This window comes from Asterias amurensis, chromosome 1, assembly GCF_032118995.1.
Source record: "Asterias amurensis chromosome 1, ASM3211899v1".
Lineage (NCBI taxonomy): Eukaryota > Metazoa > Echinodermata > Asteroidea > Forcipulatida > Asteriidae > Asterias > Asterias amurensis.
Window position 1 is genome coordinate 23,074,416 of NC_092648.1, and position 23,950 is coordinate 23,098,365.

The 23,950-nt window shown below is 38.1% G+C and overlaps 2 protein-coding genes and 1 non-coding gene across 3 annotated transcripts in view; 1 reads left to right on the forward strand and 2 right to left on the reverse strand.

The window, feature by feature from the left end:
• Positions 1 to 10,608, reverse strand: part of LOC139954279 (uncharacterized) — a 42,145-nt gene extending 31,537 nt beyond the window's left edge. Inside the window, exons 1-2 of the mRNA XM_071954016.1 lie at positions 10,471 to 10,608; positions 6,282 to 6,567 (exon numbers count right to left, since the gene is read on the reverse strand). Coding sequence (XP_071810117.1) covers positions 6,282 to 6,501 — 220 coding nt within the window. The 5' untranslated portion in view covers positions 6,502 to 6,567; positions 10,471 to 10,608. The remainder of the gene's footprint in view (positions 1 to 6,281; positions 6,568 to 10,470) is intronic.
• A 3,147-nt stretch (positions 10,609 to 13,755) lies between these two features.
• Positions 13,756 to 23,117, reverse strand: LOC139954289 (uncharacterized). Its single transcript, XM_071954027.1, has 7 exons — positions 22,741 to 23,117; positions 20,885 to 21,152; positions 19,314 to 19,474; positions 18,166 to 18,291; positions 17,419 to 17,569; positions 16,433 to 16,560; positions 13,756 to 15,676 (listed from the first exon to the last, which is right to left on the reverse strand). Exons 1-7 carry the CDS (start codon positions 22,882 to 22,884, stop codon positions 15,317 to 15,319), a joined length of 1,338 nt encoding a protein of 445 aa, XP_071810128.1. The 5' UTR covers positions 22,885 to 23,117; the 3' UTR covers positions 13,756 to 15,316.
• On the forward strand, positions 21,790 to 21,893 carry Trnai-uau (transfer RNA isoleucine (anticodon UAU)). Its single transcript has 2 exons — positions 21,790 to 21,827; positions 21,858 to 21,893. It is a non-coding gene; the product is annotated as a tRNA-Ile (tRNA).
• Positions 23,118 to 23,950: the final 833 nt, after the last annotated feature.

Sequence of the window (23,950 nt, forward strand, 5' to 3'; positions counted from 1 at the left end):
TGTAGGTTTTTACCAAAAGTTGTTAAGAGTCAGTTCAGGTAAATAGTTGACATACTTGCTCACGGTCAAAAAAAGGATTTTTTTTTATACTTTGTGGGTTGAAGGGCCTTGGGTGCAAGTAAACAAAATTGCATTTTCAATTCTATATATAGCCCGTTGCCATGGTTACGGCTCATTTTGTTTTTTGGCCATTTTAGGCCGATTTTGGGTCTGAAAAACTGGTTTTTAGCTCATATTTACAACTCCACCCAACAAAAATGCAACATTATTTCAAAAAACCTTTTATATCACTACAAAGTATCATCCTTGGCCTTCCTTGAGAAAACTTTTTATTGCTTTAATTAACACTCTTGTGCTATTTTTGCATTATGCATTACAGTATGTTTTTAGAACTTGCAAAATCAACATTTGTACCCTATTTTTGGACCCCAAAATGTCAACTTGCCAGGGGTCTCGGAAAGTATCATCCTTGGCTTTACTTGAGACAAAAAATATTGCTATAAATTTTTACCCTTGTGCTATTTTTAGAACGTGCATTAGAGTATGTTTTTAGAACTTGCAAAATCAACATTTTTACCATATTTTTTGCCCTCAAAATTTCATTTTTTTCAGGGGTCTGAGAATATTTTCCTTTCGGTTTTGATCAGGGCCAAAATTTGTCTTTTTTATTTCTGGTAAGAAAAACTTGGCAAGTGTATCCTGATGTTAACAGTACTGTCTCAAAAATAGACTTTTTTCCTCAAACAGAAAAATGCATTTTGAATTGTTTTTTCTTCATATTGAATTTCTAACATTAAAAAGTTATAATTCTATCAATCTTGCAGCTTTTCGACAATATCATCATAAATGATGAACAGTTTCCTGTTTACTAATGAGCGTTTTATTTTTCGTAAGAGCTAAATTATTTCATCATCATTAGCTTTGACAAGTCAACTGTGAAAGGAGAATTAATAACGATCTATAACAACTAGATATATTAACAAATGCGTAGACCTACTAATGACTATCGAATTTTCTTTTGATGTTCCTTTTTTTCTACAAGCACAAGCTAGCGAGGTTTCCTCGTACCTCGTAAGGCCATGTAAAGACAAGGACAGTAAAGATTGCTCATCGCACTACTTCTCTTCTTGCAATGTGAATCATACCTGTACAACTAGGTAAAGTAGTTATGACAAAACAAGAACTCAGTGGCTTAAAGAGCATGGAAACAGTGCCATATTCTTTTAACAAGCATGCTCGTTTTTGTTTTTTATCAATTCAAACTAAGGGATAACTTCAAAATGCATTTTTATTGGTTTTGGAAAAATTACCATTTTTGAGGCAGAAGTGTCACAACAGGATACAATAAACCAAAGTGTTTCTCCCCAGTAGACATGCAAACCATAATGATAGCCCAATCAAAACAAAAAGGGAAATATTCCGAGAACCAACAAAACATTAAAGACAGTACAAACTTTCTTGATGTGCAAGGGGAATTAAAAAATGTGACTTTCAAAAAAAAAGGCGCTGTTCGCAAAACTGTTATTTTATTTTATGCAATGTCAAGAAATATGATTGGGCCAGGGCCGGGGCGGGGCAAATTATAAGATTTAGGTCATCAACAAGTCCTGATCAATGTTTGGTAATGCACTAAACCTACAAAGTGCTTATAAAAAGCTGCCAGATTGATGGAATTATAGCTAACTTCTTCATGTTATAAATTCAAAATGAAGCAAATATTTCAAAATGCATTTATCTATGTTTTCGGGGAAAAAGGGTCTATTTTTGAGACAGTTCTGTTACATCAGGATACAATTGCCCTAGTCTTTCTTACCAGAAATAAAAAGACAAATAATGGCCCTGATCAAAACCGTGAGGAAAATATTCTGAGACCCCTGAAAAAATGGAATTTTGAGGGCAAAAAATATGATAAAAATGTTGATTTTGCAAGCTCTAAAAACATACTGTAATGCACGTTCTTAAAATAGCACAAGGGTGAAATTTATAGCAATATTTTTTGTCTCAAGTAAAGCCAAGGATGATACTTTGTAGTGATGTAAAAGGTTTTATGAAATATTTTTGTTTTTTGGTGGGGTGGAGTTGTAAATATTAACTTAAAAAAACAGTTTTTCATTCCCCAATATCGGCCCAAAGTGGCCTAAACACAAATGAACTGTTACCATGGCAACGTGTTATATTATGATTTGAAATGTTAATGTTGTTTATTTGCACCCCAAGTCCCTACCATCCACAAAGTATAAAAAAAAATATTCCTTTTCTTTTACCATGGACACGTATGTCGATCCATTGAGGTGTGTAAAATAACACAATTCAGCAGGACCTTCAGGTTTTATTTCTTCCTCTATGTTAAAAACGTACCTCTAAGTCAGGTCCCTACCAGAAACCCAAATTAGAAACCCAAGCATGTTCAAAAATGCCTTTAAACACCTCAGCCTCCAAGTTTATTACATTTATCGGGTTTATTATTCAACAGCCACCCAGTCACACTGTCAACAATAGGTAACCACAATGGAGGGAAATGGTTTGCATAACAAACATCCTGAAGGACTGAAGCTGGCCATAAAGTGAAGTACAGAACTTGTAATCACAGACAAAAATGGTCTACAATCTTAACAAGTGCATGCCAGTAAGTTGCTTTGTGGTTGTGTTGTACCATGCAGGAAGGAAAGTTGAACCATGAAGGTAAAATTAGTTCTACCTCCATGGTTATAGGCCTACATACGTACATATAATTTCTACCAGAGCTCACCTACATACAAGGGACATGTGCAAATCTTTCTGTATATCCCCCTTCAAAACAAGTCTCTCTAAGTTTTATGTTGGCATGTTCTATGGCATGATTTAGGGCCTATATATGATGTAAAACCACATGTAACCGTACAAAAAAAAAACCCAAATGGTTGGGTCTATAATATTTTTTTTCATGACGTGTACATTTGTGTACAAAAAGATCCCACCACACTCATTATGTGAAGTACTGTACACACACAAGTAAATGTCTGTTAGGCCATACACTTCTTCCATGAGTGATCCATAGGTTTTCATCGCGCCCCCCCCCCCCCCCCACAGTCTGCGCTTCTTGCTTGGAACACGGAGGAAGTTTGGGAGCAGTGTTTTTAAAACATTCTTCTTCCTCCATAAATTGAAGTACATGTACATGCAAATTGTTCCTATCATGCAATAACTTGTAAGCTTCCCACCAAACCTTGATAGACTGAGCCCTCTATGCACTGAGTAAAGCAAACTAGAGGCCTTTAAATAAAACTAACCAACCATGATAATCCTAAAGGCTATTATGTCAATGCAGCATATTGATGTCAGACAAGAATGAAGGGAGCTCAGCTTTCCTTGGAAATGGAAATAACAAGTCATAGCTATGGGGCCCTTCTGTGAACATTTTCATAGGACTACGAGAACAATTGTGGGGAGGAAATTGAAAATCACATACAATGGATTTGGAAAATAGGGGTTAGTGAAGGCACCCAAGGATAAAAAAGGTGGTGGGGAATGTATTTGAAGAGATAAATGGGCAGAGGGTGAGTCCTTAGAAAAGAATAAGTTACAATGGATGATAGGTTGACCCCTTTAAAATAATTATAATATTATAGTATACCCTCTAATTTGACAATTTATTTTGATCCGCTGACATGAGAAGTTTTAATAAGAAGGCCTCCTACATTTTAACATATTATCATCAAACATGTATTCTCATCAAGTTGTGTTCTACTTTGATGAGATCAAGGAAAAGAAAGAAAAGTCTGTCATTGAATCAACTTCACATTTTAAAAATCTGTTGACACCTATGAAAAAACTTGTACTGTTTATATTGTACATTTACATTACTTATTTTACACGTATACTTTAGAACACCTTTAAAATCTACCTTTCTCAAAGGTTCTCTTCATAACTCAAGAGGTGAAATGAGGTCTTCAAGGTCAGTAGGTGGATATATTTCAACCACAACTTGGAACTCATACAGCGTCTCGCTAATATACAACACAGGGGCAAAAGGTTATATTGGTTTCTGTAGTCAAAGATCCCCTCCAAGCTGGAAGCAAAGACCAAGGCCCTGTAGCCCACCATGCCTCATGGACCCATAAGGCAGATTCTGGTCTATTTTAATACTGCTGCGCCACACCATACAGGGTCAACATGAAAAGCAGCAGGATCGTATGTTAGCAATTCATGCATGAGAGATTGGTTGAATAACTGGTCCAAACTGGTGCTGATGGCAAACCAATTGGACACATCCCCTCCAAACCACAACCCAATTTTATACCAAATGAGGCCTTTCAAGCATACAGCTGTATACTAAAATGCAATTCATTTAATGCTGCATTAATACCAGTGTTTTAATTCTGATACACAATAAAGTAAAAACTAAACTAAGAGAAAATGTTTGAAACAGAGATCTCTGTGACAAAGTGACAGATTGAGAGAAATAGACCATCAGAGGGGTGATTGGTTCTCTATACATAAATACAAAGTAAGGACTCTCAAGGGACTATATAATCTCAGGGACTCTGCTGTGCTGATACAAATATTGGAAATGTACTTTTGATTTTTTTTTTCCCTCCAATTTTTAATGCAACATACAAAAGCCCCATGTCAGTTTCTCTTTCATGTGAATCGCTCAGCAAGCAGCTGAGTCAACACAAAGTGTTTTGTAGGGTCGTAGGGTGGGAACTTTCCATAGCTTCCAGTCTAGGGCTTGGACTTTCCATAGATTTGGGTCCAAGACAGGGACTTTCCTTCCAGGAAGCAATCACTTCAGACAATTGTGTTTGTGATTTTAACTTTCACTTTCGACGATTCTAAACTTGATATAAACTTATACTTCCAACATTTAATGAGTAGATAAAAGGGTCACTTGGGTGGTTTATGAGCTTCCTAGAATGCTACTGGTTTAATATGCATCAGGTAAGAATTTGAATAAGAAAATGAAACTTTGATAATAACAGAAAACTTGGTTTAAAACCGGACTCAAGCGTTTCACTATGACTTCTAACCGGAAGTAAAAGATCACTACCTATTTTCCAAACAACTAATAAGTTGTTAATAGAAACGGGCCAGAATAGACAGTAAAAAGGGAGTGAAAATTTTCAGCTGGGGAACTCTTGACTCCTCATGATTAAGTGTTTTATGTTAACATTTGTTTCATTTTTCTTGATCAAACCGGCCTTTTGAAAAACTAACAAAAACTAGTTGCCAATCATGTACATGTTACCCCTAAATCCTGACAAAGTAAAACCGTATAGTGAAACTTCAGGTGAGGTTTGCAGTGACATCATGTGTAAAGTGGTGGTTCTGAGAGGAAGCTTAACTACTCGTAGTGAAACTCCATTCACATTGTGACGGCTGTGTGCAATTGCTATTGCCTAGTAAAATGGTGGCATGTTTTTTTTAAAGGAAACTTGGTGGCAACTCACAAAAAGAGCACTTGGAAACAAATTTTTCTTAACAGGTTTGATATTCAGAGTCATGATCCTGGTGTAAATGGACCCACTTTCTGAATGAGTTTAAGGTTGAATATAAGAATTGAATAAAGTACCACGCTGCCCTTCCTGGTGGAAAAGTGGTGACATAGACATAAAAGTCACGTACAGACTCACAAAATGATCAATGGAGTTGACAGACTACCTCAGAACACTTTTTTGTTCTTAACAATATTGCTTCAGGTTTGCTTGTGGTGTAAACTGTACTGGGTAAACTCTCAACCTCCAAGGATTGGATGATTCTTAGGAAAGGGCAAGCTGTTCAAAACACACTGAGAAAAACCCCACAACGTCAATAACAACAACAACAACAGTGGATAACAACATTAACCCAATCCCCAAATCATGCCCAACATCAATTCCATTAAATGGCCTTACATCACGTCTTGGTGTTAAACAGTTGGGAATCTGGGCGTCTTTTGAATGATGTTTGAAAGCATTTATTTTAATTTCATTAATTTCAGACAGCCTACCTTTTGTTGAACATAAGTAAAACTAGACATATTCCAGTTTTGGTACAGCATTTTGCTTCTTAGTCAGGGTTTGGTGAAAACTGTTTCAAATAAATTTCAATTAAAAAACAGACTCTGGTCCCTCACCTACATCAAACAGTTGTTGACACACAAACTGGTTTGTTTTAGACATGGTAACGACAGAAACATATTATACCATCTATAAAACAAATACTTCCTGGTGTTTAGCTCTTTGCAGACCATAAAACATTCCAATTAATTGTTTCCAAATTCTGGCATTTCCACTTTGTAGTGCGACCCAAAACAAACTTACCATTGGACATGGTAGTTTCCATCTGGTGACTGCCAACGTGTTGCTGTAATGGTGGGTCCTGTGGAAGTCTCGCAAACCCAGTCCTAGGTCTCATTTCAATCCCTTCGGAGTACGGAGACGACGTGGGCTGCTGCTGATGTGGCTTCTGCTGTTTGTAGTTCTGATGGGCTGGTGGTGGCAGGGGCTGGATTGCTGCAGGATAGGACATTGTAGATGTCATGTGACTACAGCGGAAGCTGCGTGTTGGACGGTCGTTCACTCACTGGTGGTAGCAGCTTTGTACTTCCTGTAGAGACCAAGGAAATAGTTATACAATCAATTACGCACACTTTAAAAACTGTCTGTCTAATCTTATCTGAAATAATTACCAAAACAAATATCAAGTTTCGTTATTACTTACATCCGCTGGGAAAAGTGAAAATAAAAACAAGAACCTACAGGAAGATCTCCGAGAGAAATTTCAATTAAAGTGATTGCTACTGTAATGTCCCTATAAAGTACCTACCACTGAACTAGTTACACACTCTTTATGATAATGCAAAGTAGGCCTAACGGTGTGTGTTTTTAATAATTAATCACAAACCTTCACAAAAGACGTTTTTTAAACAAGCTGTTCTGCCATGAACTTTAAGCAATTTTATCAAAAAGTTGATAGCACGTATATAAACCTTGATAATGTCTCTCAGGGTCAAAGTGGGGTTAGCATTTACACAAATTTACTCTGGACAAATTGGTCAGAAAAGATGACCAATAAGTTAATGACCAACAAGACTTCAGATCCTTGATAAGGATAACAAAGTATAGGCCTAATGGCCTAATCTAACAGTGGGTTATTGGAAGTTCTTTGAACTGCAGAAAAAGGACCCACAAATTCCACCCAGATGTTTGAACTGCAGAGTTTTAGAGGTGAGCTACCCTGTAAAATAAACATCAATTTCCTGTTAAAGTAGATTTAAGTGATTATCTAATTCCGTGAAGTGGTGTTCAGTACAAATTAATGGTAGATCAAAGTACTAGGGGGATGAGGGGTTGTGGAAGCTAGGGGGAGGGGGCGGGGTGTATGGAAGGAAGGGAGGGAGGTCAGGTTGTCAAGTACTGGTTTCAGCTTTGGTTTCAAAATTCAGATACCACCATTTCACCAGCAAAACAATCAGGAACCTCACTGATTCCCTAGGAGAGTATTCAATAGACTGACCTAAGTATTTAGCCCTTTTCTCATGTACAGGGTTATCCCCGTTATATAGAATACAGACTAGGGGAGGTGCAAGTTTTTTTTTACCCCATGGTTACCCAAGAGAATGTCACACTGTAACCACAAAGGTCCCCTTTGCACACCCTTTCCACAGGGTTCTGGCTGAGCAAGTTTCAATATCCCTGGGTTTTACCCTTGCTCCGTAGTAAGGGTGGCTATTCCCGGGGTAGTATCCATTTGCCTGGGTATATCAAGGGTGAATTGATCATGGTGTGAAATGGCTGGCTGCCAGACACATTCCCCTGGGGTAGTGTGGGCAGGGTTTTAGGCACTGAATGTAGGATGTCTTATAATGCCTGTAGTACTGATATTAATCACAACCTCCTAGTCTCATAACGTAATGAATATTTGGCAATGCGTCAAGATTCCCTAAACCAGGCACACTCTGTTTAAAAGTTTCATTCTTTGTGAACCCTGAATTAAGAAAAAAGCAATTAAGTTAAATTGACAAATCCATACAAGAATCAATGATTATGCCAGACTAATATCTGATGATTAAAAACTTTGTGTTATTTTTTTAAGAAAAAAAAAGAGCCTCAAGTCCTTTCTCTTTGACCACTTATTGTACATGTAGGTCACAACAAAAGTTGACAACTGACAACGCCTGCCAAGTCTAAATTTGATCCACTAAAATTCAACAGTTCGTTCCATCCGATTCGTTATATTGTACTGGCGTACCACATCACTGTGTGCGTATGTCTTTGATAATGTAGCAGTAGTTACTACAAGGCACATACTACAGTGCCCACATGTCTCAAAATACGCAGCAGTACAGAACATACTTAGTCCATTAGTCACTGTTAAATCAAAACAAGACGAACCAAAACAAATTGGTGTAATGTCACAATTAAATATTGTATGCTTTGATTGTTTTGAAAGTTGTATCCTCCAATCAAAAGGACAAAGATTAGATGTTATTCGAAAAAAATAATGAATGTTTATGAGTGCAATGGTGAGAATATTTTCATTCGTTGAAAGATGAAAATAATCGCACCATTGCACTCATAAACATTCATTATTTGTATAATACTGCATGGCCCACGCGAAGAGTGTGTGTCACGGTGTGCTGCACAGTGTAGTCTTCTGATAAATGAAAGATTTGATAATTAACTAAAATAAATATATCTTTTCAAAGGCAGTGGACACTATTGGTAATCACTCAAAATAATTATTAGCATAAACCTTACTTTGTGACGAGTAATGGGAAGAGGTTGATAGTATAGAACATTGTGAGAAACAGCTCCCTCTGAAGTGACATAGTTTTTGAGAAAGAAGTAATTTTCCACGAATTTGATTTCGGGACCTCAGATTTAAAATTTCAATTTCAAAGTTTTAATTTATGTTTGCATAGTAAATATAAACAAATAAAGATAATAAGGGCATCGGTTGATATATATGGCATCATTATTTTTTTCCCAATTCAAAGAAAAAGGCATAATAATTAATATAGCGTGAAAACTGGTAAGACTACGAGGAGGAGGATACACCAAGTGAGAAGTGTCTTTAAAAAAGGAAATTACTCAGCAGAGCCAGTGTGTCTCATCATGGAGGAATAAATTAAATTTTCTTATTTATTCCTCCATGGTCTCATGCCGTCATGGTTTTAGATTGGATTAATTTACAGGAAAGTTGTTGAAAAGGGGAAAACAAATGTTCGACAGCTTATTATTAGACGATATTGGATGCCACAATATTACCAACAAGACCTACATTAAATTGTGTACAATAATAATACACAACTCGCCCACGGACGGTCTCGTTTATGGTGGCCCTGAAGGGACATCGCATATCGCAAACGTGTGCGCATACGTATGCAATGTCGTGAAACAATTCGCAAATATGTGCGCACACGAATGCAATGTCGTGAAACAATTCGCGAATGTGTGCGCACACGTATACAATGTCGTGAAACAGTTCGCAAATATGTGCGCACACGTATGCAATGTCGTGAAACAATTCGCGAATATGTGCGCACACGTATGCAATGTCGTGAAACAATTCGCGAATATGTGCGCACACGTCTGCGAATATTATTTGCGATGTCGTGAATTTTATTGCATACCATGTTGCATACCTTTGAATAAAATGTCTAATGATCTGGGGGGTTTCTTTCCAACAGTGAGATAAGCGGTAGTCATTGCAGCAGTAGTCTTTGTTGTGAGGCAAGCGAGGCGTGTGGTCGTCCTTGGCCTGGTGCCAAGTTCCTGGGTATACACATGCTTTACAGAGGGAGCCTGCTGTAGCGCCACAGTACTCCCTAGATCGGTAACAAATTATCCACAACTATGACATCATCCTAATGGTATGCAACATGGTATGCAATAAAATTCACGACATTGCAAAACAAATCGCACTCGTGTGCGCACATATTCACGATTTGGTTCACGAAATTGCATACGTGTGCGCACATATTCACGATTTGGTTCACGAGATTGCATACGTGTGCGCACATATTCGCGATTTGTTTCACGACATTGCATACGTGTGCGCACATATTCGCGATTTGTTTCACGACATTGCATACGTGTGCGCACATATTCGCGAATTGTTTCACGACATTGCATACGTGTGCGCACATATTCGCGAATTGTTTCACGATATTGTATACGTGTGCGCATATATTCGCGATTTGTTTCACGACATTGCATACGTGTGCGCACACGTTTGCGTTATGCGATGTCCCCTCGGGGCCACCATACTCGTTTTACACCGCGCCCACACGGCACTCATCGTGCGGGTACCGGTGAAAACATGGGGTACACACGACCGGACGTACACACGTGGGTATACAAAATGAAAACAACCTCCTGCTAAATTTAACCACTATTAACACTGATATTTCCACTAAAATAAACCACCCTGAATATAACATAATCATTACTTTCTGTCAGCAAGATAGTCAACCTTCTTCTTCATATTGAAGTTTCATTCACCTACCTTTTAATGCCGAAATCCAACGTTAGATAAGGTTAGTTCGTCGTCAATGATCAGAAAATTCCGCCTTTCCGATCAGTAGCTAATGTTATGTGTTTGTTGTCATCTCTTTTCGGAGAACCAATCACGTGTGTGTCCGAGAATCTACGAGAATGTGTGTAGCTGCTTGCCTGACGTAGCAAGGCGGGGGTATATATAGCTATGACGTTGCAAGTTAATTGATTTGGACTCGAGCCAAGTTCATTCATGCTTACTGCTCAATCCTATTAGTATTCCCGCCACTACACCAGCACTGGTGTTATCAGAATTCATAGCTAGCTGGAGCGACGATTTGTATTTTTTTTCTACTATGATATTATAGTATCCGGTATTTGAGAAGGAAATGAAACCCCAATCAGTAAATTTGAGGTTGGAGGAAGACTTTCAATTCAGTACGAACATGAACATCCAACCTGGCTCTATTATTTACAATACAATTTTAGAAAATACTTTATACATATTTCATCTCTGATTTTTTTCATCAACTGAAAATGGTTGTATAGGTTGAAAAATGTATGTGTCGTTTGAGGGCCTAATTTTCATCTCCACAATCTCCATGGGTTAAAGGAACACGTTGCCTTGGATCGGACGAGTTGGTCAAAACAAAAGCGTTTGTAACCGTTTTTTATATAATGCATATGGTTGGAAAGATGTTTTAAAAGTAGAATACAATGATCCACACAAGTTTGCCTCGAAATTGCATGGTTTTTCTTCTACTGTGCGAACCAACACGGTCGGCCATTTATGGGAGTCAAAATTTTGACCCCCATAAATGGCCGACGTGTTAGTCGACGAGGTAAAAGGAAAACCACGCAATTTTGAGGCATGTTTGTGTGGATCATTGTATTCTACTTTTACAACATCTTTCTACCCATATGCATTTTATAAAAAACGGTTACAAACGCTTTTCAAAAACCAACTCGACCGATCCAAGGCAATGTGTTCCTTTAAGAATCTCAGAATTTTACATTTAAAACTTAATTTTGATTCAAATCCAAAAGAGGGCGCTGTTTGAAAGTATTTGCCATTTTCAACAATGAATAATCAGATATCAATCACAAAGGGGGGTTATTGATTACTCATCCGTATTCCCCAAAACGAACAAGGCAAGCATGAGTCTTTTTAACCTTTATATTTGTTTTCTACTAATCTTCTCACAATCTACCATTTTCCCCATCGGTTCTTTTTTCACAGTGTTTGTCTGCTGACCGCCACCGGAGATTTTGGTAATGTAGAAATCTTGTCTGATAGCGCCCTCTTTTGACTCCAAACTTTATTCAGTCCATGTTATTAATTACCGTTTGTGTGACGCGAATGATAAACTCACACCTAAAAATGAGGAGAAAGTAGAATACAAGTGAAAGAAAACACACGTGCACAGCAACATTGGCAAATGACAAGAATTTTGAATCCATACTTGATGTCTCCAGCTTTTATTTTAAAAAAGGTACACAAAATAACAGCTACTCTAAAAACGAAAACATCACACACCAACCGCTAACACTTTTGCACCCAAAACCGATCTGAACTTAAATGACAAACAAAATCAGTGCAGGCCAGTTGACAGAGTTTACCTGTATTGACACGGAGTAGTAGACCTATAGGCTAATTCTAGAAAATAATTTTATTCAAATCACACTCATTTGTACACACTTTTAAAGACACTGTAAACCCTTGGTAGTTGTCACAGACCAGTCTTCTCACTCAACAAATGCACAAAATAACAAACCTGTGAAAAATTTCAACTGAATTGGTCGACGAAGGTGCGAGATAATAACGGGGAAAAACACCCTTGTCACATGAAGTTGTGTACTTTTTAGATGTATACTTTTTAGGTCTCGAAATCAAATTCTCGGAAATTACTTCTTTCTCGAAAACTACGTTACTTTAGAGGAGCCGTTTCTCACATCACAATGTTTTATACTATACATACCAATAGTGTCCAGTGCCTTTAAGTATATTAAAACTATACTTAGCAAACAAAATTTTAACAGAGCCACCTGCTGGTGGGTCAAAAACCCCAAATGAAACACATTATTATCCGTTCGAATCAGTTTGCTTCGGCTACGGCTATTCTAACCGTACACTGCTGAAGCCAGGTCAAGTCGGACACGCCCTTCGACGTTTAATCAGTATTACAACAACGCCACCCCAACCCACAAACCGTAATAACACAGTCACACAGCTTATCAACTTAACATAAACATAAAACCAGCTTTGACAGTTTAAAAATTTGTGTGGTATTTAAGTTAAAAATATTTTTTTAATTATCTCTACTTTCTTATTACTTCATTTACCACTACACAAACCCACTATTAGGTTAAAACTAGAAACAATGCTCACCATGAAGGAAGTTGTGAACAATTTCTTCCATTACAATACGAATAAGAAGAAGAACAGAAAAGGTGCTGCAAGTAAAAACTACCTAAAACATTAACAAAACTGTAACTGCAGTGTTGCATTTTGGGAACATTATTAGTTTAAACAAACTATGCTATTATAAAAAGCAACCAAAATCCTACAGATAACTCTGTATTGTATGTTCTTGTTTTTGTTTTCTTACTGTTCTTATCGTCTGTGCTTGAACTTTTGCCTGTGAAATTAATAAATGAAATGAAATGAAATGAAACTCTTCCAAAATTGATCATAGTGATTTTTGTTATTTTTGCCGCCATACGTTACATAACCTGGATACAATTTCGTAGCGTTGCTTACACTGGACACAATTGGTAATTGTCAAAAACCAGCTTTTACAGTTGGTGTATCTCAACATATACATACAATCACAAACCTGTGAAAATAGAGCTCAATCGGTCGTCGAAATTGCGATATAATGAAAGAAAAAACACCCTCGTCGCACGAAGTTGTGTGCTTTCAGATGCTTGATTTCGAGACCTCAAATTCTAAATCTAAAGTCTCGAAATCAACTTGGAAAATTACTTCTTTCTCGAAAACTACGTCACTTCAGAGGGTGTCCTTTCTCACAATGTGTTATACTATCAACAGCTCCCCATTACTTGTTACCGAGAAAGGTTTTATGCTAATAATTATTGTGAGTGTCCACTTTCTTTAAAGCTATTCAAAACGAAAGCAGGCTATAATGAACAAAATTATTGCATGTCACAATAATATACAAATATTGACTGCTTCGAGTGCTATGGTTAAAACTATGACTCCCGAGGTGATCCCCGGAGCGTTCTATTTTCCCGAGGCGAAGCCTCGGGAGTCATCGTTTTAACCATTGCACGAGTAAAAGCAGTCAATATTGGTTGTATACCACCCCAAACATTTCTTAATACTGTACTATTATTATTAAGTTACAGACCTGAATGCTACAATCCACGGACGACGCGAATACAGATTGAAAAAACTTTTACTGTGCTGCATGCAGTGTCGTGCAATCCGAAATGGTTACAGACTATTAATTTATCATCCTCGTACACGTAACGGGCGTCTGGGTAATGCACGCCATGTGCTAGTCTTCGGACTAGCGCACGGCGAACCGACGTACTATCACACGGCCGTCGTCTAGCAAAACTGAGACATGTCATGTGACGCGCTCTAAACCAATGAGCAGAGAGAATACTAGTAAGGGGTGTTATAATGTCCAATGTGTGACTGGTGGCCTGCTCATTTCGGCAAACAGAATAATTGTAAGCAATCATTTGCAGCTCTAAGAAATTGGGCCGTGGTGAGGATACTTGGAAAATATACATTTAAGGGAAACAACTGCAAAATCACAAGACGCAAAATATAACTATCTAGTTGTAACAGCAAAAGTTGGAAGTCGTTCAAAAGTTAGCAAAATGTATTAAAGTTCTCACTTTGTTTATACATCTCCCCCCCCCCAAAAAAAAAGCATAAGCTTGCTGGTATGTTAAACATTGAGTTAATAAAACTGTACTTAATATAGGCCTATTTTTTTCTCTTAAAATGCTCGCAAATATTCAAACACCATACACATAATTGAGTTAAAAATGTACAAAGACCAGATAAAAAGTTGCAAAACAAATAATGCACAAGGTGAATAATAACCCCTTTATCTACATCCTTTATAAATAGACAATATAAAAATATAACGTAATTTCTGAAACATTATTCCACGTCTTTCATGTATTTAAATTGTTTTTAAACTATAAAACACCAAAACAAAGAGTAATAATAAAGAAAAAAAGTTGATACAAAAGTATATTACAACCTTTCTTCACACCTTGCATAGACAACATCAAACAAATTTCGTTGACAATATCCAACGTCTTTCCTAAATATCTTACCTTTTACCTTTTTACTGTATTGATGTTAATAGTCTTCTTCATTTTCACCAATGTGGAAATCACAGGTGGAATGTGCAAAATAGAATGACTGTTTTAAGCAGCTTCAAAATTTCGTGCAAAATAAAAGTGAGCGGGTAACCCAAAAGTGCGCCGACCCACCTATAGTACCAACAGTATAATGTTAGTCAGAATGTGTGACAGATGCTGCTGTTTTTAAGTCCAGGACCTTTCCGGTTTTGCAGCAAAAGACGATGTACCCCGATATATTGTTCACTCTCTGGTTCATGGAAATGCCTTTCTTATAATTATTACTTTAAAACCAATTTCTTATACAAAAATATATAGAGATATACAAATACTGAAAATTGTTGAACATGATTAGGCACTGAAGGGGTATAGTTACAACTAAAAAAAACTTTAAAAACCTGATGTTGAGTAAAAAATGTTTGACCCCCTCATTGACCCCCATCCTCCTCAACAAACTTGTCAGCGGTACACCCAAAATACTTAAATCTACACGCGCTGGTTCGCTGTCTTTAATGCCTGCCATGGCATAACGGTCCCATCCTTTGTCCTATGATTTGATCCATCAATTTGATAAGCTCTTTACAAAACATGTCGTTATTGTTTTCGCTCTCATGTCTGAAAATGATGTTATCACGATTGGTGAGACGAAAAAGCATCTGGGCTATATCACATGTTTTGTCAAAAATGACTGAAATGGAGGAAGACGCACGATATTCTATCACACTTTTAACTATCTTGGCTGTACTATTCGTATCATCTTTGAGAAGGTCACACATTTCCTGAGTGCAGACCACACACACCACACGACTGGTGTTGGAATAATCTTTTGCGCTGGTTATGTCTTGAGATGAGGGACTTACATTGCAATCCTTCCAAGAGAAAGAAAACATAAACAAGGGAACATAAAACCCTAGGTCTTGTTTAAAAACATTGTGTCCTAACAACACAGATTGTGTTATGTACAATTAATTTGCTATTAAAGACAGTGGACACTATTGGTAATTGTCAAAAATCAGTCTTCGCACTTGTGTATCTCAACATTATGCACAAAATAAAACAAACCTGTGAAAATTTGAGCTTGATTGGTCGTTGGAGTTGCGAGATAACTATGAAAGAAAAAACACCCTTGTCACACGAAGTTGTGTGCTTTCACCAGATGCTTGATTTTGAGACCTCAAATTCTAAACTTCAGGTCTCGAAATCAAACTCGTGGAAAATTACTTCTTTCTCAAAAACTACGTCACCTCAGAGGGAGCCGTTTCTCACAATGTTCATACTATCAACCTCTCCCCGTTACTTGTTAACAAGTAAGGTTTTATGCTGATAATTATTTTGATTAATTACCAATAGTGCTGACTGCCTTTAATAACTAAACATAATATTCCGATTGGCTGTTGATTTAAATTGAGATTGGACTTGAGATCGCGGTTATTGTCTGCATCAGCCACGCAAAACGCCGGTGCCTGCATCGGGCTACATACGCCCTTGACTGTCCCCAGAATTTCAATTGATGCAACGATGTCATTGGATCAATGTTCATCCACAAAATATTCATGCGCCAAGCTCATTTCAAAAACAGATACAATTCCAAAGTCTTGTTACAATAGTCAAAACAATTGGTTTACCTTTGACGAGAGTTGTTTCGTTTTCAGTAGTTCTGATACTTCACCAATCCACGTAGTCACTGATTTACCACCATCATGAATCCACAAAAAGTCGTTATGCCACACTTTGAAAACGCCGTCACAAACACCTGGAACGCAAACGAATCAAACCCAAACTTGATAAAACCACTGAGAAAAAAACAAATGAATTAAAGGAACACGTTGCCTTGGATCGGACGAGTTGGTCTATTAAAAGCGTTTGTAACCGTTTGTTATGAAATGCATATGGTTGGAAAGATGTTTTAAAAATAGAATACGTTGACCCACATATATTTTTAAACTGCGTGGTTTGCAAACTAACACGGTCGACGGCCATTTATAGGAGTCAAAAATTTGACCACGCAATTTCGAGGCATATTTGTGTGGATAACTATATTCTACTTTTAAAATATCTTTCTCATCATATACATTCTATTACAAACGGTTACAAACGCTTTTTAAAACCAACTCGACCGATCCAAGGCAACGTGTTATTTTTCGAAGAGAAGAAGTGAAGTGATCTAGGAATTCTCAATTTTGGAAAATAAAATAAAAAATCAGCTGTATTTTCATTTATTTATTTATTTACCTCAAAATGGATCGCAAGGTCTCTCAGGTAGTTGAAAAGGGAAATATAATTGTTTATTAATTTCGGAGCTCGATAAATGTTAGTCTTGGACCAAGAAGTTAGTGATCGATAGTGGATAATGTTATGTACTGCAGTCAAACCAACTCGACTGGAGAGCCAATCAAGCTGGTTAAATTTTGCCGCAAGAGGGCGCGCTGTAACGATTTACAACCGAGCGCAGGACAGCGTCCCAAATCAATTACTGAGGACTTGGGCCAAGACTACTTGATTGCAGACACGTTTTCGTTCTTTATAGTTTGTAAGTCAAATTTTGGTGTTGACAAACTTTTGGGAGATTCGGTTATGAGAGAAGGGATGGGACGATAAACAATTCACTCACCACCTCGTCTGGGTAGGGCAACTCTATTTTCTTCGGCTCGTAGCATGCATTCACGCTCAGCGAGTTTCGTACTCATGTTTTTAAGGATTTCTCCATTGTCAAGTCGATTGCCATGCAAACATAAATCACGCAGCTTTTGGAGTGTGTCAAGCTATTGAAAAAATGTGATAAAAAGATGTATGATTTTTTTTGTGAAAATGATCACTGTGTCCAAAAAATAACCATTTAGGCTTATAGGTTGGGCAAGAATTTGGTAATATACAAAAAGTGTAACTGTATCCGATATTCTATTCAGTAGACGGTAATGGTAACAATAATACCATAATACCCATGAAAATATACGAACATCTCATAATGTAAAAAGTTCTATTAAGCAAAGCGAACATCAAGCATCACCCAAGGTTCCTGTAATAATATCTGTTTCGAAACGAAAGTTTGCTAAAAGAGGGAACATATTCAAAGCACTGGACACGTTTGGTAAAATAAAATCTCAAATACCAGTATTTTCACTTGGTGTATCCCAACCTGTGAATTCAATTTAAAAAAACTGAAAAAAAGGGAAAGCAAAACACCTATGTGCTTTCAGATGCTCGAGAAATATTTTAGTGAGAAATTACCCCTCTCTCAAAAACTTCAAAGGAAGTTGTTTCTGACAATGTTTTATAGCAATATAGCTCTTCGTTGCTCGTTACCAAATAAATAATATTTTGAGTTACCAAGCGTGTCAAGTGCTTTAAGACAACGTACCTCATCAAATGGAAAAACCGTGATCATGTTTTGAGCAAAGCATAACGATTCCAAAGATGTTAGGCCACCGATCACACCGGGAACACGTTGCAGTCGATTGGAGCGCATGATTAGGACCGTCAGATTCTTTTCAAGTGAAAAAACAATGAGGAAGGAATGAGGGCCATAAAACATGAGGCAATAAGTCATTTGCCAGTTAGATTTGAAAATGTCTGTTACAATGACTTGTTTTTAATAGTCACACCTACCGCTACATTTGAATTCCTCAGACTAAAGCAAAATAAGTATGCATTTCAAAAGGGTTCCTGGCAAGCTTTTGTATAGCAACCTCCAGATGAGCCAACCCTGGTACCATTCTCCAATACACACCCATTCAGAATTGTGTAATGGGTCTTCATCGTCTCTTACGAACTACGCAAAATCTTGCCCCGAATCGTGTGACAAGCAACTGTCTCTTATACAGTCTGATGAATTCAAGTTTAAGCGGGGTGATCAAGCACGTCATTGTACCAGACATTATTCAAATCTAACATGCAAAAAATGTTTCAGGCAATCTCTGTGATGAAAAGCCATCCACATTTCAACGTTCACATCAATTTTCTGAAGGGATGTATAGAGTGCTATCAAAAGTGCTCCTTGTTGATTTTAGTTGCCCTAAGTTGCCAGCAAATATACGTGCAGCAAATACCTAAGCAAAACGTCTGAGTATCGGTGGAATAAAAACCAATAATTATTTCAACGAAGGAAAAGTGCGCATATAACTATACCAAATAAACCTCAATTGCGATTTTCTCAGTCGAAAGGTTCAGTGCGTCAAATAAAGTGTACCTTCTCATGACTGAGAATTGTCGAGTGTCCAGTAACTGGACGACAGTTTTGTTCGGCAAGTTAGCAGGGTTTTGGTTCAAATCCAGATCATGACACTTGTCCACAGTACAGCACAATTGCAGGTAACACACTGTACCTTGGCTGAGAGACGGCACGGAATAAAACAGGCTCTTGAATGGCCGAATGATAACCTTGACAATCAAGTGAAGCGCACAAACTAGGCAACTGCAGATCAGTCAAAAATGGTGCCTCATGAGTTTTTGTTTTACAGCAAATGCTATATGAAAAGGGCTCATCGACGAATACCGGTTTAGTCATACCTTCATTTCCTTGATAGTGGGTGGCACCGCCCTGATCCTATTGCTGGAGAGAGAGAGAAGGCGAATTTCCTTCAATTTGCAGGCTGACTCAGGAAACGTTTCCAGTTGGTTGTTTCCAAGATATAGTTCTTCAAGATTTATCAAATTCTGTAAATGAGGACCTGAAATGCATCAAAAAAAAATGATACCCTGAAACAAGGCTATTTTAAGAGAACGTTAGATTGGTGGAAAAGTTGCGGCGACGATAGCGTACCGAATCGACCCTCTCCGCGAATCTCACGACGGTGGTCTCGCGAGACTGCTAGCTCCGGGGATATAGCGACTATGGCTCTATTAAACGGTTTCAAACGCTTTTTATAGACCAACTCGTCCGATCCAAGGCAACGTGTTCCTTTAACCACGGACACTTTGGGTAATGGGAGACTTTCGGTGGCGACAGACTTACCAGGTAAAATCCATTGTTCTCGGTAATGTGCTCACGCCCAGAACTACGTAAACAATGGAAATTTACCTGGTAAGTCTGCTGCCACCTGGCGTTTCAAAGTCTCCCATTGTCAAAGACCAGTATACTCTCACTTGGTGTATCCCAACACATGCATTAAAACAACAAACCTGTGAAAATTGTGGCTCAATTAGTCATCGAAGTTGAAGCTGCCTTATTGCCATTTGTCTATATGCTTCCAGATATCTAAAAAGAGGCTTCAAGCCTGAAGTCTTGTAATTTGAGTGAGAAATTCCTTTTTCCTCAAAAAACGTTATTTCAGAGGTAGACGTTTCTTACAATTTATTATACAATCAACAGCTTTCCATTGCCCGTCCAGTAAGTTTTATGCTAACAATTATTTTGAAAAATTACCAAGTGTCCAGCTCCTTTAAATGGGGCAGTAGTCGAGAACCAGCGGTCTAGTTTTCGCACGAGAGCAGTAGTCTTACGAGAGAGAAGTCTCCAAAGACGACGGCAGTATCGCGAGAATTGCAGAAGAGCCGTTATAGAATACGCTACCACTGCGACAAACACCAGCGATGTGTCCAAAAGGGCACATGTGCACGTCAGTTCAAAAGAGGGCGCCACAGTTTGAGAAAATGTTCATTTTTACAATTATTTATATTAAAGGCAGTGGACAAAGACTAGCCTTCACAGTTAGTGTATCTCAACACATGCATAAAATAACAAACCTGTGAAAATTTGAGCTCAATCGGTCATCAAAGTTGCGAGACAATAATGAAAGAAAAAACACCCTTGTCACACAAAGTTGTGTGCGTTTAGATGGTTGATTTCGAGACCTCAAGTTCTAAATCTGAGGTCTCGAAATCAAATTCGTGGAAAATTACTTCTTTCTCGAAAACTATGTCACTTCAGAGGGAGCCGTTTCTCACAATGTTTTATACCATCAACCTCTCTCCGATACTCATCACCAAGAAAGGTTTTATGCTAATAATTATTTTGAGTAATTACCAATAGTGTCCACTGCCTTTAAATCTACATGTATCCCATGTGAATTCGAAAAATGGTGGGGATTTGACGAAGACCTACAAACAATTCCGTTTCATTTTGGTCTCCACGTCCTCACCTACTCCATCGGATGTGATTGAGTTGTTCTTCAAGTACAACACTTTCAGCTCCCTCAACTCAAACACCACATCTGGTATTTCCTTGAATGAATTAAATCCAAGATTCAAGATTTGAAGATTGATCAGGTCAGCGAATTCTTTAGGTAGCTTGGACATATCGTTGTACGTCAGGTAGAGCCGGGTTAGTTGCGTCATAGATGCAATCGCAAGAGGAACTGTCGACAGCTTGCAATCGGACAGAGAGATGTCATGAATTGTCTTGAAGATCTTTATATAAACAAAGAGGGAAAAACCTTGTGATAAAGAAATGAAGTGTTTTCACGTCTTCATACAATCCCGTTCACTCACAATTCCAAACACCGTTATCACCACAATATTCCCACTACCACAATTAGCCAAATTCATTCTGACGTCATTCCTGACTGGCCGTTTTCGAAACCACAACTTTGGCATGGCTCCGGCTTAAAAACAAAACAAATAACGCCATTTAACACCATTGGACATATTGGACATTATTGTCGAATAATTCGGAATATTATCGTTATGATTTTGTCATTAATGAATGACAGAGCTCGACGTGCCAGTGTTTGGCGCAGGCCCTATAACGCCCATTCTTGTTCGTGCCAGCCATGCCCACTTCAAGCAAACGGGCCCCCATAGAAGAATCCCATAGAATACACAAAACAAATATGAAAGTCCATAAATAACATGTGAATGGTTTTCAGGGCTCCTGTAAATCACTTGTGCTGTTTACTTGCACATCAATTAAACATTATTTCACCTTCACTCGCACATTTTGACCAGTGACGGCACCTGATGCACCATCCCATTTAAGTTTCCTTCGAGAACCACTACAGGGATTACTTGACTCAAGACTCATGAGTGGTGGTTCACATCCATGTCGTCCCCGGTAGCACAATCGGTTAGCGCGTTGTACTTATAGACAGTAACCAAACGCGTTGCTGTGAGGATATGCAAAGGTTGTGAGTTCGAGCCTCACCTGGGGAAGTATCCGGCAATTTTTTTCATAAAAAAAATGAGATAATGTGTTTTTCTTATAATGGACAGCCATTTTCATTCCACCGCTACAGTGCGGTAGGCCTATCACATTCTTCATCAATGACCGCACAACCCAGAAATCGTGTTCACTCCCATCACATTTAACGAGTTTGCTAACTAGTCATAGTTCAACTCTCTACAATAAAATAGTCGACGTTGCCTAATTAAACAGTATAATTTAAAATATACCTCATTTATAGAATCCTCTAATTCTATTGGTTAAAAATGGAGTCTATGCCCGCTTTTCTATTAAGATGACGTCATAATTGACTATGCCCGGGGCATAGTCAATCGACTATACTATGCCTGCCCTGAAAACAACGGTCGCAAATAGGTTGTTCGTGTGTACTGATAATATGTTAAATACGACGTTCCGTGTCACGTCGCGACTCCTTTCTTCGCAGACGACCTTTCACCGTTGTCAGTTTTGTTGATTAGTGGAATCTTTATTCGGTATACAAAACAAATATTGACTGCTTAGTAATCGGGGCACAGTTAAAATTATAGGCCCTCGGTGATGACACAACCATGGCTATTCCCTCAGCTTCGCCCTCATGGGGGTTACATCACCTTGGGCCTATAATTTTAATTGTGCCCCGCATAGCAGTCAATATTTCCATACTAAATTCTAAACGAGTGCAAACACCTCGCAAAATAAAGTCAATCTGTTTGTGTGCGCAACGGCAAGTCTTTTGGGCGTATATCTGATAATAAAAAAATAAAAAACACTAGGAAAATGCACATGTGGATAGTCTTAAAACACAAACAGTATTATATTTATTTATTTTGATATTACCTCATCGCTTAGACAGTCCCAGTTGGTCTCTTTCGTGACTCTGAACGGTAGATCGGTAGTTGCATAAAAGCCATTTGATCTGACAAAAGCTGAGATGTGTTGGGTTTTGCTCTCCTGCACCGGAGTGCTCTCCCGCCGCGCCATCTTAATTAATATACTGTGTGGATCCCGGAAGCTGCTTTTTCAGTGTCGTCCGTGTAAAGGTTTTGGTAGAATGTACGTCATTTTAGGCCCCTATTATTGTCACTTTTTTTTCTCATGTACACTGAATGTCTCTCAACGGTTGCTTGGAAACAGGTACAAACAAAAAGAGTATAGGCACTAATTAACAAATGAAATATTCATATAAAATTATCCCATATGAGCCACACATTGAGGAGAACCAGACACAGTGCTGTAATAATGGTGTTTACGTTTGTGTTGAAATCGTTGTGACAAACCGAATTGCCATCCCATTGTATTTATCCAATTCAAGGGATTCTATGGAAATTCCCTACAGCGGTGGGTTTCCCCCCAGCACCACCGCAGACATAAATATAGCTCTTTGCACACGACATACAAAAAAATCCCAAACAACAACAACAACAACAACAGCAGCAACAACAACAAAAACAAAACAAAAACGAAACAATTTCTCAATTGAAGCATGGAGATGAAGGAACTCTCGGAGGAAATGTCAACATTTTTGCGAGAGAGGACGGGCCGTCGTGTGAAAAGTGACAGAACTTTGCCATTTAAATTCTAAAAATTGTTTACTCAAAATAGCCACCGTGGTGGCAGTAAAGCGTAGCAAACACAAAAAAGAGATTCGACATTGATATAAAGATTGTGCCTTTTAGATGACACAGGTATATGCAATTTGGCACACAGTGTAAAGAGTGTGGCATGGAATAGGTATTTGTCCTTTGAACTTGGCATAATACCAGATGCAAAGTCACGATAAACTAATGGTACTTCCCCCAAATGTTTCCCAAAACTGTTCCACTACTCGCTTGAACAGATTTGCTGTGCAATGGGTCTCTTTATGTGTACTTAAATCATGGAAATTAAATAATTAATGGTGGTTTCGGTTCACTTTGTTAAGTGTACAGGTACCGACTAGGCCTATACTTTCTAACTGTATTTTCTTATAAATTTGTAATATTTCTTAAATTGTTGTGCGTCCAGGAGCACAGTTTCATGGACGGATCGTCTGCATCTATATTGTCAA